This window comes from Poecile atricapillus, chromosome 3 (genome assembly GCF_030490865.1).
Source record: "Poecile atricapillus isolate bPoeAtr1 chromosome 3, bPoeAtr1.hap1, whole genome shotgun sequence".
In the NCBI taxonomy this organism is placed as follows: domain Eukaryota; kingdom Metazoa; phylum Chordata; class Aves; order Passeriformes; family Paridae; genus Poecile; species Poecile atricapillus.
Window position 1 is genome coordinate 36,165,780 of NC_081251.1, and position 18,963 is coordinate 36,184,742.

The following is an 18,963-nucleotide window of genomic DNA, read 5'->3' on the forward strand; positions in this document are numbered from 1 at the left end:
GGTGCAGAGCTGCAGTCTCCAGCAGAAGCTTAGTTCTAGAAGATACTAAGTGCTCTCATTCCTTTTGCAATCATTCTGCATCTTTGGAAAACTGGCTCTAAAGGAATTGCATATTGGTTTGAACAGCTTGTTGTAAGATTTCCACATTACTTTGTAAAACACTTTATCCTTTCTTCACCTTCTGCATAACAGATCAGAGAGTTGCACTGTGCTTGTTTGGAAAACCAAGTGTGGGAGACAAACGAGTATGAGTCATCTCTTCAACTAGCAAGGTGATTTTTTTTTTTCCCATTTTGTTTTAATACCACCGTACACATGGAAAATATCAGTCATCAGTTATTCTGGAACTTAAAGCTGAGGCTTTTACCTGTTCACAGCTAGTTTTAGGGTTGTTTTCAAGTGTAATTGGCTGCTGTTTTCGGTTTGTTTTCCTACTGATTTCTGTAAAATTCAGCTAGGTTCTAATATCTCATATTCCCTGAGAAATTTTGCTGAAACCACTGAGATTATGTTGTGTGAATGAGAATGGGTTAGGTTTTCTACTTTAAAGTATGATTGTGGTAGATAGTGTCGATCAAATTATTAGTCTTAGTTGTCTTGAATTTAATGTCTTGTGAAAATTAGAATCTGTTCCAAATGAATATTAGCTGAGGCCTTTCTCTTTTATTGCTTTCCTCCTCTGGCTAATTTGGCTTCACAGTTTTTTCAGGGACTGAGTTAATTTTTTGTGCTACTGTGACTTTAGGAGAGCCTGTACTTGTGTTGTCTGTCAGTGTTTAAAATGCCAAAGTCATCAAAGCCAGTTTTCCTGATAGAAAACCTTTCAGTTGCAGTGTTGCAGCTGCAGACTTTTAAATGTGCTTTAAAAACAGACACATGGCAGTGTGTGTCTGCTGATTGTTGCACTCATTCATCTCGCTTTGTCGCACAAGGAGCCAGTGCGACCCCATAACTATAACTTCCTCTTCCAGACCTCCTGCTCTGCTCAGGTTTGATCTGTCTGACAGTAAAATGCACAGAAAAACAATATCTGTGCTGGGTGGAGGGTAGCTTTCTGGCACACACAAGGAAACACACCTGTCAAACTGTATCTTTGCTATACTGAGTGAAACTTAAGCATAGCCACTTTTTTGTGCTCTTTACCCTCATCCCCTTTTAAGGATTACATGCTTGAGTTGTCATTTCTGCAGTCTTTCCTTTGTGTTCCTTCGCTGACTCTCCTGAATCTTGACAGCACTCGGTCTCCTCTCAGCTCTTGCCCACAAATGTGTCATTCTGCTTTCCACTACTGTCTGTCTGTAATCTCTTAATAACTGCTGGCCATTTTTCCCTCTCCATTATCTTCTCCTGTGTTTAATTTGCTTTCATCCTATCTGAATTCATCTGTCTCTTTTCCTATCTCAAAGTTGATGCTGCCATCAGATTCTGGCTTTCTCCCCTTTTATTCTTATCTGTTCATCTCCCTCCTGTTGTTCTTCTGGTCCTGGCTCCCACTGTGGGAGCCTCTGATAGAAATACAGTGATCATGGTCGCTGCTTTCATAGATGGTGACTCTATGATTGCTTTTTTTTATGCAGAAATTTTTTCATTTTCCTAACAAAACTTGTCCAACACAATTCCTTCAAGTACTTGAAATTCTAGCTGTGATTATAGTTTCTTCAGCTTTTAACCTCTGTTTGCCTTTTTACAAATAATTCCCCTTGTCTCTGCTTTTTCTATATAGAATCTCGCTGTTATCTTTTAAAAGAAAATGATAAAATTGGTCTTTCTCCTTTTATTAACAATCTTTTTTTTCCCCCTTTTGCTCAGGTTTAAAAGTTGCTCATTCTTCCTTAATATGTCTGCCTTAGTAGGAATCACATTACCTGTTGATATCCTTATGTTCATCCTTCCCCATCCTTTACTCCTTTTCAGTGTTTTTCTGGAATCCATCTATTGCCTTCCTTTTATTTAGAAAGTGAAAAATAGAGAAGCTTTAGATCAGCTTGTTTCTCATTTTCTAACAAAGTATCTCTTTTGCCTTTCATGAATTATGTTTGGATGTAAGGTTTTAAGTTGCTGAAGTGTCTTTTGTGATTGGCTTCTCTACTTCAACCTTTCCCTGGACAGGCTTTTATCCCTTCTGCTAGAAGTGCTCCTCCCAAGGATGGTGTTTCAGGTGATCTAACTTGAGCAATCTAGACAGTAGTTACTCTACCTGAGTTTTCCAGAGTCTAAAAGATACCATGGGGCGACAAAGAGAACGTGCGAGCTTTAGTTCATTTTGCATTGATTCCGTCAGAAGAGAGACATCAAGAATATTGGAGAGTGTCTCACTTGTTAGGTCATGTAGAGCTAACTGGCTGGGACATCTCATCAACCTTTTGGGTAGCAAAACTTCAAGGACTGTCTGCCCTATGGTCTTTTGTCTAGATATTATACTCTGTTTTTTGTCTGCTAATTATGGATGGCTTTTCATCACATGCTGCTTTTCACAGTCCTGCCCTTCTGTGACCAGTCATTTTGGTGCTGACTAACCTGGTATTACTTCTTCAGGTGATTCCCTACTTCAGCTTTCAGAAGGAGGTTCTGTGGACTTCATTGTAGCTTCCTTTCTTCTCCTTCATAACTTGTCGGAATAATCAGTGATAGATTTATTTACTGCCTTATGGTAATCTGAGATCTTCTTTCTTGCTTTAAGCCTGACTCCTCACCAAGTTAAAATCTTAACCCCACTGATACCTAGCATACCTGGCAGTAATCTTGAACCTAAAAGGTTGCACAGGATCCTTTACTTTTTTAATACGTGATAACTGTCTTCTTGCCTTTTCTTTGGGCCCTATAATCCCATTGTTGTTGTAAATAAGTTTTTGTAGAACTTGCAGTCTCCCTTTGAATAATACTATGAAAATAAATTTGTTTCCCATTCACAGATCTCCAGATCTGCTTTATCTTCTTTCCATATTGGGTGTTTAACTGCAGTGTTTTGTCTGGCTTGGAACAAGGCTATCTTGTTTACCCATTATATTATACAAGACACTTTCAAAATGTTTTGTGTGGTCAAGGTCACCTTTTCTGTTGTTAGCTCTTGACACTTTTCTATGCAAAACAAGTGCATCTGAAGGCAATACCTGTAATTTTGCAAAAATCTAAAGCCCTGAAGCAGATAAACTGAAGTTTTAAATTTTAACCTTTAAAAGCATTTAGTATCAATTGCCAGTTAGAAACTAGAGCTCAAATTGCATTTGGCCCTCCAGATATCCACAGAGCTTCCCCAGCCTCTTCTGAATTCTTCTGTAAATTTCTTAGTCAGTTTTTAGGTAGCTGATATGGAATCCCACTGCTTGAGACACTGACCACCAGCATTGCTTTGATATCTTTTAAATTAAGATTTTGAGACTGGGCAGTGCTCAGTGACATTTGGGAAAGGCCCTAATAACTAAATAGTAAGTGAATGCTGAGCTGGAGGTTGGGCTAGATGATCTCAAGAGATCCCTTCCAACTTGAATAGTTCTGGGATTCTAGTGATGGTTAGATTTACAGCAATTAAATACGGGAAAAAAGCATAGAGATTTCATTTGAGAGTCATTCATTCTGAGTCACGTTCTTAGATTAGTTTTGTGGATGAGTTTACACAGTGATTTTTTTTTGACATTTCATTTATTGGTTTTGGGAATGAGTTCTGAACCATACCATGATTGTGTTTTGGATATTGGGTTTTTTTGTTTTTTTCGTTTTGGTGTCTTACTCATAGTTTCAAAAATTGCAACTCCCATGTCCAACAAGTGTTTTTAGATAATCAGGAAAACTATTGTTCTGAAGAAAATGTAAAGGTTTATCATCATCACCAAACCTAATTGGTTTGTTTCTTTCTGTTAGTGACAGCAGGGAGAGAAATTGACCTTGCTGTAAGATTGAGTGCTTGAAATCTTGGAGATTGTTTCTTTTAAAAGGAGTTTTTCAATTTTTTTAAAAAACTTTTTTCAATTAAGTACATGGAAAGCTGTTTCATCATTCTGCATTTCAAATTCAGCCAACAATTGTGTCTTTTAGGATGTTGAATAAGACTGATTTGGTAACCATGCTCCAACAATGTGTGGAAATTTTGGTGTCATCTTCTGGAAAGGAGTTTGATAAGACAGTAAAACACTTGAAGGAGTTCTTGACCCAGTTTCAGAATCTAGAAGGTGGGTGTGTACCATCATGTATTCCATTACAAATTATATAAAAACTGTTTTGTAATCTGACCAATGAGTAATCTGATCATTTTCCCTGAGATAGCCTGTTATCGTATTAAACCATCATATTTGCAGGTTTTTTTTTTAAATACATGCACAGATTTAGGAAATGTTCATATTCTCTACTGGAATGTGGTTCATGTTTTTTTGTAATAAGGAAGAGTGATATAAGATAAGAAATTGGACAGATCAGCAGACATTATCCCCTAAATCTCTCATACATGTATTTTGAGCATTTTAGCAGATGTTCCAGTTGTTAAAAACAAACTGTTTTTAAACATAAATAGCAGCAGAGTTCCCTATGACATGGTATTTAACCCAGATGTATGTATGGTTCCTTCCCCTGCACATTCAGAGCTAGGACCCCAAGTGGCAGCTGTCAGCTCTGCTGGCAGGCTGTGACTCATCAAGCCCCTAGATTTGATTGTCCATGGTAGAGGACACCTTTCAAAGTTCAGCAAGGCAAATGAGCAGCAGCTTTCTCTCTTTTAGAGGCAGGTTAACTGAAACTACTGCATACTCTCTGAAATAGGAGTGTGATGTAGTCCAGCATTCTTCTGAAATAGGAATGTTGTTGTGTGCCCTGAATCATGGAGCACTCCCCAAAGATTGCCTTTTGAAGATTAATTGGTTATCATCTGGTCTGTTTTATACATATTAATTAAGCTCATTATCACTGTAGTTGCCACACAGCATTTGGATAAGTAGGCAACAATCCCCAAATGCAGTCAATATTAATTAAAATAGTCACATTACACTGTAGGGTTAACTGAGGGTTGTCCAGAAGAATCAAAAGGCTCTTGTCTGTACCATGTATTTTTTAACAGTTGTAGTAAAAGCAGACCTGTGGTAGACAAAATAGGTCATCACTTTGAAAAAGCTGTGTATCTATCACTGCTGGTAAGAGCACTGAGGAATCTGAAATATGATGGAAAACTAAAGGTTTGTCTAGTTTGGAAAAAAAGAATTAAAGCAAAAGGCTTTTAAGTATTTGGGTTCTTACCTAGAGGAAATAAATAAGGAAAAAAACTCTGAGGATTCAGAACTTGCAGAACTATAAAGCAAAAAAGACAGTATTTATTTTCACGTAGGATTTGAAGATGATTTTAAAATAGGCAAGGTCTGCTGAATCCATGAATGATCTTAGTTTGTTTTCAAAGTGGATTAAAGCTCCAAAGGAAATGTGAGAAGAGGAAGTTAAGATTTACTGTAGGTGAATAGATTGCTGAGTTAGATAACTTCTTACTTTATATTTATGTAATGATATTGATCTTCAGTAAGGATTCTCAGACATCTGCCAAAAATGTGATGTACCCAAATTTCCCACAGAGCTTTTAGAGTGAAAGAATAGTCTAAAATACTATTTTTTAATAACAACAAAAAAGTCTATTGTCCTGACTGCTTGATGAACTGAAAAACATAAAATAGTGAGGCTTGAACAAACAAAATATCTTCACATTCAGTCTAGTTTGAGCTGAAGGATATGGAAAATAAAAAAATATATTGGTGTACTAGTGGAGAGGAAGTTTTCTGATTTGAAGACTTCAACACTCAGACAAATGTCCGCAGGACCATGGAAGATACCAAATTATTATCTGCAGGTTACCAAAAAGCTTTTAAGTATCATGATTGTCACTGCTGATAGAGCTTTACCTGTGATGTGTGGGTGGAATCTCTATCTGCCATCTTAAGTAAGGCAAGAAATTTAGATTCCTTTTGTTCTGATTATCGCTCACCCTAGCACTGATTGTGCTTTGGGAGGTTTTGCTGATTTGTTTTTACCTAAAAATGACTAATTGGTGAAATTGATCAACAAACTACATGTCCATGAACCTGAAATTTTCTTATAAATTAAGGTGAGAATAAAACTGGGCAATGAAGTACCTTAGTACACTTCTGTTTGCTACCCTGGTTGCAGTGTTTGGGTTAGGTAGGGAGAACTCATTTCTTACTCATTATTTTTCTGCACATGAAAAGGGAAAAAAATGCAGCATGTGGCTTTTTGAATATTCCAAAAGCATCAGTGGTACCTAGTCATAATCTGTCCAATTAACAAATGTTGAGAGTATGACCTAGGATGGCCTAAACAGAATTAAAGTGATGGCTTAAACAAGGCTTGTGCTGGGCCTTTGCCCAGGGCTGAATTGTTACTTAATCACTGTTGGCTAAGCAGACTCCTCTTTTAACAATATTTTAAAAGATGCAAGACCCAAAAGCTGCCTGTGATTGGGTCTGTGTGAAGAAGGAAATACTGAGTACTTTGAAGATTGCTTGGTTGAAGAGGTTTGTGTTGGAAAAGTCTACCCCACGTTTCAAACATTAGTTTTGTTCTAGGTTTTGAAGCTTCCCAAGAACAAGATGTGTCTGTATCGTCACAAAAGGAGCTCCAGAAGAAGACAGACCTTTATCACCTTCAGAAGGTTAGGCCTGCCTAGGCTTTACTGACTGTTTCCTTAAATTAACATTGTAAAATGTTCATGGTTAATTCTTCCCAGCTTGCTGGAGCTCTGAGTAAAGGGTTGTGTGTGTCTCATCTTAAAAATGAATGAATAAGTACCAACCATGTATTTCAGGCCTTCCTGACACATAGAAAATTATAGAAAATATCTATCATAAACCAGGATTTTAAAATGCAAATGAGATGTTTTCTTTTTATTTAACTTGTAATTTAGACATTCTGCCTAACACATATTTCTTTGAATTTCTCAAACTCCTACGGGTTTGAGAACTGAATACATTGGCCTAAATAAAAATAACTGCATGATTACATTTCAAACATCATCAGTGAGAACATGCCAGCAAAAATTAATTATACATGTTAGACATACAGATTGTGCTCTCCAGAGAATAACTGCCTCCCATGTAGTCTTATGCACCACTTTTTTTTTTTAAAGACTTTGTTGGAATTGAAGGAATCAAGGAGGTCTAAGAAACTGACAAAGTTTGAAATGCTTCGTTTTGAAGTTGTTGACTATATAGACAGACTTGTAAGGTGAGCCTTCCTGTTTTATATTCCTGCATTACTTTGCACCATAAGTTGCAAATGAAATTTGACTAACATGTTCATCTTGTCAAAATTGTGTCTTGGTCCTTGTGGCACACTTTTTTTTCCCCCCCTTCCTCTTCTTTCTTTGAGGGCTCTAAAAATAATAACTGAAAAAAACCCCAAAACCAAACATACCGCACCTTTTTCCAGTAGATCAGTTGAAATAATTAGGATATGAATTGACCAGCCTACTTTGGCTACTGAGACAGTGTTGAGGGAGGAGTGGGTATAAGTAGCAAAATAAAGTCAAGAGTCTTTACCCTAATCTTTGCTGATCTGTTCTACTTATGAAACTGTACAGATGTCAAGTGTGATATCCTGTCCATTTTGGGAACTGTTCTGGTGAGCAAGCCATAGCAGATGCAGTTTTGGAGGCAGCTCTGCAGTGAAAGGCTTGTTGTGATGGGGGAAGAGATGAAGGCACTTGTTAATTATAGAGGGTGGGGGGAGCAGAGGAGCTAACAGAAATATGACTGCCAAGCAAAAAGCTTCAGATAGGAAGACAAAGATGAGCAGAGAGACTCATGGTGATGAGATCTCTCTTGAGATGGATAGCAAGATCTGTGGAGTTCTTGACTGGGTTAGCACTGTAGCTGCTGCACTTATTTTTGAATTTGTCAGTGTCCCAGCTAGAGTTCTATGCTAAATCCATTAGATGTAGAGTTGATAATAACAGGCTTCTCTGCTTAAAAGTTTATTTCAGTGCTGTTCATCTTGTTTTTCAGAGATTTTTCAGTACTGGATGGGAAACATGCATTTTTGTAGTCTGGCTGTAGCAGACTGGTGTTGTTTCCCTTAAGCTGAAGCTTGTGTCTCCCCCACTCCCCCCATACCTCATGCTTTTCCAGAAAATACCTTGTTCCTGCAGGCGACAGGACCCTGCATGAGATTGTGTATTTCAATGCAGCCACTGTTCTCCGAGGGCATTTGAATGCTGCCCCCAGGACTGCACTGCACACGGCTTTAAATAACCCACACTGGTACCTGAAGGTAAGAAACAAGTGGGCTGTTTGGCTGCTGGAGTAGTTGTGGAAGGCTGTGTGAGGATGGTGTGCAAGGCTGAGTTTTGCTGTTTCATGAAGCTTGGCACATATTCAGCTGTTTTGCAGAGAATTAGCAAGTGCTGATAAGCGACTGGGGACTTTGTTCAAAGAGCTGGGGAATCTGTCTGGTGAAGGTAATTCTGGAAAGAGTTCTGTAGGAGGAATCCATTTTTCAGAGGCTGTTCTAGCCATGATATTTTCTTCTATAGATGTAGCAGAAAAGTCATTTTGTCCTCTGCTGCAATTAGGATGACTGTCCACAGGGAAAAATACAGAGTCTGTTACTCTTTCCAGAGACTTTCTTAATGGGGCTGCTGCTGAGTCCTCACTATGTAGATCAGCTGTAAGGTAAAGGCTGTTCAGGTGGAGTCATAACATTAAAATAGTATAAATACAGCTTAACTCTGCCCTTTTCTAGGAGAGAAAAGCAGACTGTTCTCCACTTCTTTCATAAGTCAAACTGAAAGGATGACCAACAGAAAGAAATAGACTAGGATTTGTAAAAGTAATGTACATACATTTCTTTTTGTCCTTGACTACAGAAGGTACTTGAAGTTGTTCTTATGTCCTAACGTTCTTAAAAAACAGATCATAATTTTGAAGAAAGTATTGGTTGTAGCTGTATCTAAGTAATGCACTACTTGAGTCAAAGCCAACACTTATCAGGAAGCATAAAGGCTGATAAAGACCTGCCTTTGAAATCTGCAGCCTGATTTGTATTGGGTTTGTTGGCACTCTCCTCGATTTGAATGAGGGTTATCAGTTTTGCTGTGTGCAGGGGTTATTACTAAAAGCATTTACAAAACTTATTTGTGAGAACAGTACTTAGCAAGTGACCATTAAAGAAACCTAATATGAACCTCAGTAATATATATTTTTAGAAAACCTGTAAATATATGACTAGGACAGCCAAGAAAATTTAACTACTGATGTCTTTAATAAGTATTCTGTTCTCTTTGATGAGTTGACAAGATTTAAAGCCCTATGTCATCCTGTACTTTGTACTTGGAAATGTTTTAACATATTTCCAGTGTTTTCTGAGAAGATGGTGAGGTTTTGGCATAGCTTCTAACAGTAGCAGTATTGGCTGGATACCTTGCTTAGCATTTTAATCCATGTGGGTCAAATATTTTCTGTCTATGACTTCTGCATGGTTTGTGTTTTTCTGCACTGTGACCAGAGCAAAGTTCTCCAGAACTGTTCCTTCCAGAAGGCCAGGACAGAAAAGTGCTTCAGTAGAGTACCAGTGAATGATTAATATGTGATACACTGCTTACAGGAATCCAGTTCAGTTATTTATTTAGCAAAACGTGAACCAAGGGTCAGATTTATCCGGGGCGGGAGAAGAGAACCCCAAAAAACTGCACCAAGCCCAGCATAATTCTGGTTTCGCTGATCCGTTAAAAATTTAATAAGCTGAAACTTGGGATAAGAGCTCCCATATCAGGGAGAGAGGATTTGATCCTTGGGATAACAGCGTTGATTCCAGAGCAAGGTATAGTGTGTCCTCTGCCTAGCTTTGGGGCAGGGTCAGGCAAGAGCAATTCCTCATCAGCTGTGTTCTGGGTTGCCCCCACATCTGTTCTCTTCTTTTGGGAGCAGCAGCTCTGTGCTGTACAGATGGTTTCACAACTGGCTGCTCATTGTAGGGCAGCTTCCTGCTTGTCAGCCTGGTTATTTCCTTTGGAACCACACGTGTGCTGCAGCCTCAAAGCTGAGGTTTCCCCACTGACAGCTGCAGCTCCCTCCAGCTGCTCTGCAGAGGCTTGGCCCAGTTACCTCAAGGGATGCTCGGATCTTTCAGGTGCTGCTACAGATGAGCTGGTTCTAGGAGTGTGCTGTTGCTCTGGAATTTGCATCCTCTCTTGGTTGTGATAACTGTCCTGACCTTAAAATTAGAAAATCAATGCCAAGGGTTGGCACACGCCTGAGGAGCAGAAAACCACAGAGCTGGGTGCTGTAGGAGAGGGAAAAAGAAAAGGGACTAGTGTTGTCCTTCTGGGCAGTGGTGAGCCACTAGATCTAGATCAGCCAGAAGTGTAACCTCATGTGTGCCAGGTACTAACACAGGAGTATTTGAAACAATTATGGTACACTTCTGAGTTACTGGAGTGTACCATAATACTCCTGAGTTCCTGATAAATTAATATCAGCATTGTAACATTGTGAGGGATTAGCCACATTTCTCTGGATTTTTCTGGAAACCATCAGTAATGAAACTGATAGATAATGAAATAAGGTCTACAGCTTTTATGTTCCTTGTAGAAGAGAGTAAATAAACTTGAAAATTGCTAGGTGTTCTGGAAATTGTGAAATGTCTCAAGTGTCAGTGTCCAAACTGGAGCCGAGTCTCAAAAATTGCAGGAATTGAGGTCTATGGGTAAACTGGAGATTCTTGAGCAAAGTTATATTCTTTGCCTAGCCTTTTTTCCTGTCTTGAAAAGCATTTTTCTTTTGAAGGTGTCTGTTGTTGCTTTACAACTTCCCAAAAGTTGCTTGCATATTTTACTAGCATATGAAAGCATTTTAGAACAAACTTCTGTGAGCTGAAAGGAATGATCAGTGTTTGTTTTCATGTTAAGACAGCTGACTTCTTAGAGTGAAAATGAAATGAAATGCTGTAAATTTCTGCAGCTGTACAGAGACTTTTGCCTCTGGTTCGAGTGGCTTTTCAACTTCCCAATGAATGGTTCAGTGCTGATGACCTGAATCCAAGAGGCTGGAAAGCTGCCCAACAGAAAAGGGCCTGGGGGTCCTGGTCAAGAGCAGCTGAACATGAGCCAGCAGTGCCCAGGTGGCCAAGAAGGTCAATGGCACCTGGCCTGTATCAGCAATGCTGTGGCCAGCAGGACCAGGACGGTGGCCATCCCCCTGTACTCTGCATTGGTGAGGCCACACCTCAAGTGCCTGTCCTGTTCTGGGCCCCTCACTTAAAAAAGGACATTGAGGTGCTGGAGAATGTCCAGAGAAGGACACCAAAGCTGGTGAAGGGTCTTAAGAGGAGCAGCTGTGGGAGCTGGGTTTGTTTAGCTTGGAGAGAAGAAGGCTCAGGAGGGACCTTATCACTCTCTACAGCTGCCTGAAAGGAGGTTGTAGGCAGGTGGGGTTGGCTGCTTCTCCCAGGGAATCCACAACAGGACAAGAGAAAATGGTCTCAAGTTGAATCAAAGGAGGTTTAGGTTGGCTATTTGGAAAAACTACTCCTTGGAAAGAAGCAGCACTGGAACAGGCTGCCCAGGGAAATTGTGGACTCACCATCCATGGAGAGTATTAAAAGACACGTAGGTGTGGAAGTAAAGAACACAGTTTAATGGTGGCCTTGGCAGTACTGGGTTAATCATTGGGCTCACATGATCTTTAAGGGCTTTTCCCACCTTAATGATACCATGAATTTCCTGAAATTTAGAATACTTAGTGAGAAATTAGACTTTTGCCTTTACAGATGCTGAGTTTCAAACCAGAGATAAGTGACTGTTAATCAAAGATAAAACTCTGAGATGAGAGAAGCAATTATTTTTAGTACATACAACATATCTATAGTAAGTCTTCCTCTTCCTTTTTAGGGGGCTGTGGGAAAAGGATACTTTCCTATTTTCTACATGGCAAATCATGACTAGTTTCTTCTCCCGACTCCATAAAACTGAGTATTTCTCTCTCATATATAAACAGAACTAGCAAAAAAAATTGCATGGAAGCATAATCAGATAATTGCTCATTACAGTAGATATTGCAGAAATGTTATAGAAGAAACGCCAGAAGTGAAGTAGCTGTTGGGGGGTTTTGGTTGGTTTTTTTTAACAGTATGCATCTTATTTTACTGTTTGTTTCTCATTTTTGTTTTGTTTATTTTTTACCATCAACTTGCCATTAAACACACAAACAGTAAATATTTGCTTAAAATACCTACTATCTAACTTACCTGAAATAATATTTTCTCTAGCCCTTAGAATTGCTCAAGATTAGACACTGATCAAAGTTACTGCCTTCAATTTTTTTTCATCAGAATGAAGCTTTGAAATGTGATGGAGGAGGCATTTCTAATAAAGCCCCTGACATATGCATAGTGTATAAGCTTCATTTGGAATGTGGCAGATTGATTAATCTCGTTGATTGGTTAGAGGTATGTGATGATGCAAACAGTGCCTTTACCTGCTTTCAGTATTCTCATTTATCTTCTTGCTGCATGTCTACTTTTCTTTAGCGCCCATTTTGACAGTTTAAATCATTGCATACCTTGGTCCACAAGACCATGAGAACCCATAGTAACTCCAATAAGTCTTTCTCTATTGTGCGTCATTTATTTCTAGCTCTGTTACTCTGTGATGAAACTACTTTGCTTCTGCTTCTATTTTACGTTTGGCACAGATCAGACTTTGTGCTTAACAAAATTGCCTTTCATATTTTTGTCTTTGTTTTTAAGTATTCTGTGACACTTTTATGGAAACAGGCAAGTGGGGCTCTTGGAGAGAATGCTTGTGCCAGGGAAAAGCCTGGGTCCTTCTAGCATGACAACCTGTCTCATACTGTAGCCAAAAGCAGAGAGAGCATATGATGTATACTCTCATATCAATTAATATGATAAAGTCTCCCTGGCTAACAATCATATTTTAGTTCTAAGGTTTCCTAAATTTAAGTGGTTCTTCTATATTTTGTAAACCTACCTGGGTGTCATTACCAATATATTTTAGCAACCACAGCATCCTCTGCAAGAAACTCTGTAGCTTAACTACCTGCGGTTTAGAGGATAATCGTTTTACTTGTTACAAGTGTTTAATTTGCTGCTGCTTTGCTTGTGTATTGTATATTCCTACCCAGACTCTTGCTGTCCCTCAGTTTTATAGATTTCTTCTCAGCCAATTTAGCTCTATCATTTCCCCAGGATATTTAAGCAGTCTCACTTTGAGATTTTTTTGTTCCGTTCTGTAGTTTTGCTGAGAACAGGTCAGCACCTGGAACTGTTTGAGATTTAAAATGCAGGCACACGAGTTCACAGAGTGATGTCTTGCATTCTGTATTCCTGCCATGGTAATGTGTAACCTCTTTGATTGCTGCTGAACTGACACTCTCCTAGAGTTCTTCTTCCAAGATCTTATTCACCCTGAGTGATAGCCTTCAGCTCAGAACTCACTATTTTATATGCAGATCTGTCTGTCTATGAACTGAATAAATCTGTGCTGCTTTTCCTTTTCTAGGCTTTCTCAACTGTGGTGACGGCAGCTGAGGAACCAAATGGAGATGCAGCTTCTTCAGACCAGGTGGATGATATTATCCAGTATCCTTTCTCATTTTTCTCAAGCTTGACATGGAAAAGCTTACAGGATTTTTGAACAATGGGTTTTAAAATACAGTTTCATGTGGACTGATTAACTAATTTCAGAAAAATTACTTCAAACAGCCTTGATATACTGAAAATGTTGAAGAAATAGATCAGTTGAAATAGTTAGGCTGGGAGTATATATACAAAGCAGCTTTTGTCTGCAGGAGTTGTTTGGGTCTGAAACAGAACCAAAAGTCCATAAAACAAGTTGAAACTTGGTTTGGTTAAGTCATCAGAGTTGATATAGCTGCTGGATAGGGGTGGAGCAGTACTGGGGAACAGATGGGAGGAGGGCTGTGACCTAGAGAGCAGATGGAGAAATGGAAGCAGTAACTCATTATGTTCCAGTACCTTAGAGCTGAGAATTTACTTTCTACAGGATACCCATTCTGCTTCTTGCTTTGTCCTGATCCTGAACTGAGGTCTGAAAAATATTTAGTAGATGAGCATTATAACCAAAACTCATGGCTACAGCAGTAGTGCTGCCATACAGAAGAAATGAATAGTTGTACAAAAATAGGCTTAACTAAATGAAGGATAATTACATGCTCTAATACTATATCTGGCTTTCCTGGCTTTTCCTTTTTTACAAGCACCCCTGTTAATTGTCACTCACAATAAATTAAATTCTCAAACCTGGGACTATACACCATGCCAGGCAGGCAGCAACAGAGGCAGAATGAATAAAAAGTAGAAGGTGGTGCCATGAAACCTCAGAAAAAATCTGTATAATTATCTAGTTTTTGGTCAAGGGACATAAAAGTAGAAATTCTTCTGAGACACTACAAAATTGGTATGTTTGTTGGCTTTAAGCTTCTCTTAGCAGTGGGAGAAGGAACTCTTCCTTTGCTGTCACGTCGTATGCATGTGGCAGAAGTACTGATCAGATTGAAGATTTGTGCAATTTGTGCTCTGCCCTTATTTCCAACAATTTTACTGTGCAACACACTGTATAATCTGTGCTCACCATGACTTAGAAATCCTGCCCTCCTAGAAGAGAACAGTGTCTCTGTCACTGTCACAAAAAGTGAACTTGTTTTCTTTCCTTCACTGACATGTCCAGCGCTCGCTTTATTCGAGCCGTTTCTGAACTGGAGCTCCTGGGCTTCATAAAGCCCAGCAAGCAGAAGACTGACCACGTGGCAAGGCTGACGTGGGGAGGCTGTTAAAGTGCCACCAAGGTGCCGATAAACCTTCCCAACACAGCAAGGGCTGTGCTCCCACTACACCACTCCTCACTAACTGCATCCTGAGTCAAAGTCAGTGGTGCCTGAATGTTGTGAGATGCATCCTGAGTGCCTGGGCAGGCTTGAATAGAGATGGTTTTTTAAATGTTCATCATCCTTGTATAATGTTCTGCTCTATTAATGCTCATGTTCCAAATACTGTGTTGTTGTGCCAGTTTCAATCTTCTTTGATGTGTCATGTTTAACAGTCCACTGCTACAACTCAGGCTAGCAAGCCAAAAGGACAACTCTGGCTGTGTAAGCCACAGAAGTGATGAAGCAGTATTATTAACATCCTTATATGCTGATAGGATTTGAGTCATTATGATTAAATGCCTCCTTGATCCTTGAACAAGATTTAAAAATAAATAAAACAAGTTTGCTAAAGAAGACAATGAACTTCCATGTTCAGCCTCTGCTGTGTCTTTTTTGAAACTGGTCATAAAGCCCTAAAAACTCCTTGAGAAAGAGAAGGGAAGAAAATAATTGTGAAGATACAAAGTTTTGCTCTTTGTTAAGAGCAAAAGTGAGCTGTTTGAATAATTTCCTTTTTTCTGTAAGTTGATGGACACTAGCTGACTTCTGCTGTTAGAGGAACTCGTGTCAGCACAGACTGAGAACACTGCACTTGAGCACTCAGGTGGAAGGTAGGAAAACCCCCACCTAAAGCACATGTTGTAACTTCCCTCTTTGCCGAGGGTCAGTGCTGCATGCCGGCAAAGGAAACAGCTGTGTGAAAGGCAGTGTGGGCTGGGCATGTACCAGCACTGCTCGTGTGATGATCTTCAGAAAGCCTTCTCAGGCCAACCATTTCTCTTTACTGCATTTAAGGAGCAAATGTGTTTATGCTGGTGTCTGAGCACTGCTCTTCAGCCATGGGAAAAGCTGCATTGCCCTCCAGAGCAGTGCATCTGCCATGCTTTTGTAAACGCTCCTGAGGGCTCTGACAGGTGCATTGCAGCTTTGTAAGGGCAGGGACTTCAGGGCAGCCTGACCACCCCCCTAGAAAGGGCTACTGTTAAGAGAGGTGTTCAGACTTTGTCCCTGCCAGACAACTGCAAAGTTGAGTGGCAATTACTTTATTGTAAAAGACTACCTCCAAAGAACTTCCACACATCCTCAGTTGACCAAGAAGGGATTAGAGCCTTCATTTTCCTTCTGAGGCATTGAAGTGCTCCCTCGTTTAGCCATCAGTAGACTCCAGATGCTTCTACTTAACTGCACTGGCACTTCAGCCTGGAGCTCCAAAAACAGTCACTGCCATAAACCAGATCTTGTACTGGGAAGTCCTGTTACAAGAACCAGTAACTTACCCAGCTGTTTCCCCAGGAATGTAAGTAAGAGATGTCAGACTTGTTTTAAATAAGTTCAGAGGGTAGAAGTTGTGTATTTTCCAACTGCAGGAACTGCAGTCACAGCAACACATCCTGCCGTGTTTAAGTGGGGGTCTGGTTCTAAATGCTTCCAGCCAGTTCAGGAAGGGGAGGAGGAGGAGCTTATCAGACTCTTCTGCCAGAACATAAAAACTAGAGAAACAATGACAAAAACCTCAAGAGCATGAATTTTCAGTATTGCAGTGGAACACTTGAGAAAGTTCCAAGACATAGGTAAAAAATTCCCATTCTTCCCTGGTGAGCATGCTCAGGGACCTGTTCAGTAGCATATACAGCTTTCCAGTAGCAGAAAGACATTTCAGCAAAGGAGAAAGCCAAACACCGCCCCCCCGCCTTCCTGAACCTCACCCCGTTTATCTTGCAAACACACTTGACGAATGAAAGGGAGCAGCACCAAATGTCTCTGTGATGTGCAAGAGGACAGGAAGCCAAGTGCTTTGCTGTGTAGCTGTCCCCTGCCACCCCCCTCTGCTAACCTCACCCCAGGTCTTTCACATCCCTGGAGGGTAAAAATGTTCAGAAATAAAGAGAAACCAGCCTCAACAGTGTGTGGCCTTTAATCCCCAAATGTGCAGGCAACATGACATTAAAACAGTAAAATTAATAGTTAATGGCTGTTTCTTCCCTTTAACTAATAACAGATTTGTACGGTTAAAGTCACATTTGCTGTGCTACATACGGTTTCTCAGATCAAATCTTTTAATTCTGTATTTGGCGCTTCATTTTCTTCAGCAAGGAGGGGAAGAAGGTTGAACAGTTAAAAACACAAACTAAACTGGTCATAAATTTAATTTAGTTCACCTTTCTTCAGAAGCTGGACTTTGCAGTCAGTCCTACCTTCCTGGAAAGAGCTTAACATCACTGAATCTGGAACAAACATCAGTAACAGCTGAGACATACCTCACATACCTTAGCCAAAATAAGAGATTTCAACTGGAAAATTAAAAAGTAGTTTCTACGACTCTCTGCATACTAATAGCATGTTTGCAGATATTCCAGAAAATCTTCAGTCTGCAATGTTCACTTAAAAGAAAACAGGACCAAAAAACCACCCCAAGTGCTAATGTCTGTAGTCATCACAAAACTCCAGTGTAAAGTCTCACCTCTCAACTAACTTTCATCATATTCCTAGGTAGCCACATCTTTCAACAGAACTGTTGCCAAAAATCAGACCTGAATCCAAGTTAACACTCATTAAAATAATTTTCCAACCCTTTTCCTCTACTGTTACAGGTGCTGTTCTTTGACACCTCTTTACACTACTGCACTACTGGTTTCAAACACAAATTTTCTAATTTTTATCTTGAAGCCTACAACAGCAATAAACTATAAGAACAGCCCAGGTGCCTGTAAAAGCCATTTCATCACTGAGAATGACTTCCAATACAAAAGTCACAAGCACTGGTTAGCAAGAGCATAAACTCTAAATACTTTACCAGCCTCCATTTTTTTCTCCCCGCTGTGGAATCAGAAAGCTTAAATCCTTCCCAATTCCCAATTCAGGAACAAAGAGATATTTCACAAAACAGAGTTTTTTAAGCAGAATCTGTGACTGGTCACGCTGCTCAAGAGTACACAGGCAAATCTCAAAACATCAGCACACAGGATTGCTTAAATCTCCCTCCTCTGCAACCTTGAAAAATGCTGAATCATCTTATGGTTATATGCTCTCACATCTAGACACAAAAATCAACACACAGGATGTACATGCTGCTTTTCAAGTACACAGAAATGAGATCTGCTTCGAAAGAAAATAAACACATCAGTACCTTAAAAACAGGTTAACCAAGATCTTTGGTTTCACTCTGTTCAAAGTTCCAGCTAACTGTTCTCAGCTTGCTTGGCTTTTGGACAAGACAGCAGTTACATACAAATGGAAAAAATATTCTATACGTGGCCACCACAAAATGTAGCACTGAGAACTGCGTAGTTACTGATCTGTACCCATTTCTCCTTGACTTAAAAGCGTTTTAAAAGGCTCTGTAAAGCCTGTTTGTTTTCAAGCACCAGCCAGCTCCTCAGAGTACCCCAATTTCCCTAATTTTTTCAACAGCCCGTCGAGTTGCCAACCATTTTCCTACTGAAGAGTGTCTCTTGTTAGAACAAGCCTTTCATGTGTGATTCATCACACCAGATACTGGCACTGAGATCAGGAAAAGGAGCCAGTCTGAAGCCCAAGACAGAACAAGCAGCAGGTTAAAAAAATGAAAAATTTCAAAGAATGCAACCTCGTTTCCAAAACAGGCGCGAATTAAGCAACCACAGCTGTGATACATCAGCACCCACAGTGTCATGCTTTTCATCTGCCACAAGACTGCTTATTATGCATCAATTTGGAGCAGAACAGAAGTGGCTGCGTGCTAGCATGACATCACTTCTTATTTATAAATCTTAATATCCCAAAGGAAAAGATAAGAACACAGGAAATATATTAGATCTATGAAGATGTCAAAATTTGCATGGTGGTCCACCTAGAAGCAGTGATTTTCCTAGCCTGGGCAACTTAATAAAAGGTCAAAAAAGTGAGGAGCAGAAAGAAGAGGGACTGAGGACTTCAATGCAGACAAACAGAAATTACAGCCCTTGAGAGTTTTTATCTTCAGTGACAGAAGACCTGAGAGGGGAGTCTAGCAGAGATTTCTCATTTCTGGGATTCTGAAAATAAAGTAGTAATAACCCAAATATTTAGGCAAGATAGGTTTCAAGAAAGCGAGCAGAAA

General features: G+C 39.7%; 1 protein-coding gene across 2 annotated transcripts in view; it reads left to right on the plus strand.

Annotated features, from left to right (window-relative positions):
- ORC3 (origin recognition complex subunit 3) overlaps nucleotides 1-15,249 on the plus strand; it is a 34,727-nt gene extending 19,478 nt beyond the window's left edge. Inside the window, exons 13-20 of one of the 2 annotated variants that reach the window (XM_058836365.1) lie at nucleotides 193-272; nucleotides 4,033-4,166; nucleotides 6,552-6,637; nucleotides 7,112-7,209; nucleotides 8,112-8,253; nucleotides 12,310-12,426; nucleotides 13,499-13,578; nucleotides 14,687-15,249. In XM_058836365.1, coding sequence (XP_058692348.1) covers nucleotides 193-272; nucleotides 4,033-4,166; nucleotides 6,552-6,637; nucleotides 7,112-7,209; nucleotides 8,112-8,253; nucleotides 12,310-12,426; nucleotides 13,499-13,578; nucleotides 14,687-14,792 — 843 coding nt within the window. In that variant the 3' untranslated portion in view covers nucleotides 14,793-15,249. The remainder of the gene's footprint in view (nucleotides 1-192; nucleotides 273-4,032; nucleotides 4,167-6,551; nucleotides 6,638-7,111; nucleotides 7,210-8,111; nucleotides 8,254-12,309; nucleotides 12,427-13,498; nucleotides 13,579-14,686) is intronic. The other variant, XM_058836366.1, reaches the window with a different exon arrangement.
- The last annotated feature ends 3,714 nt before the right edge of the window (nucleotides 15,250-18,963 follow it).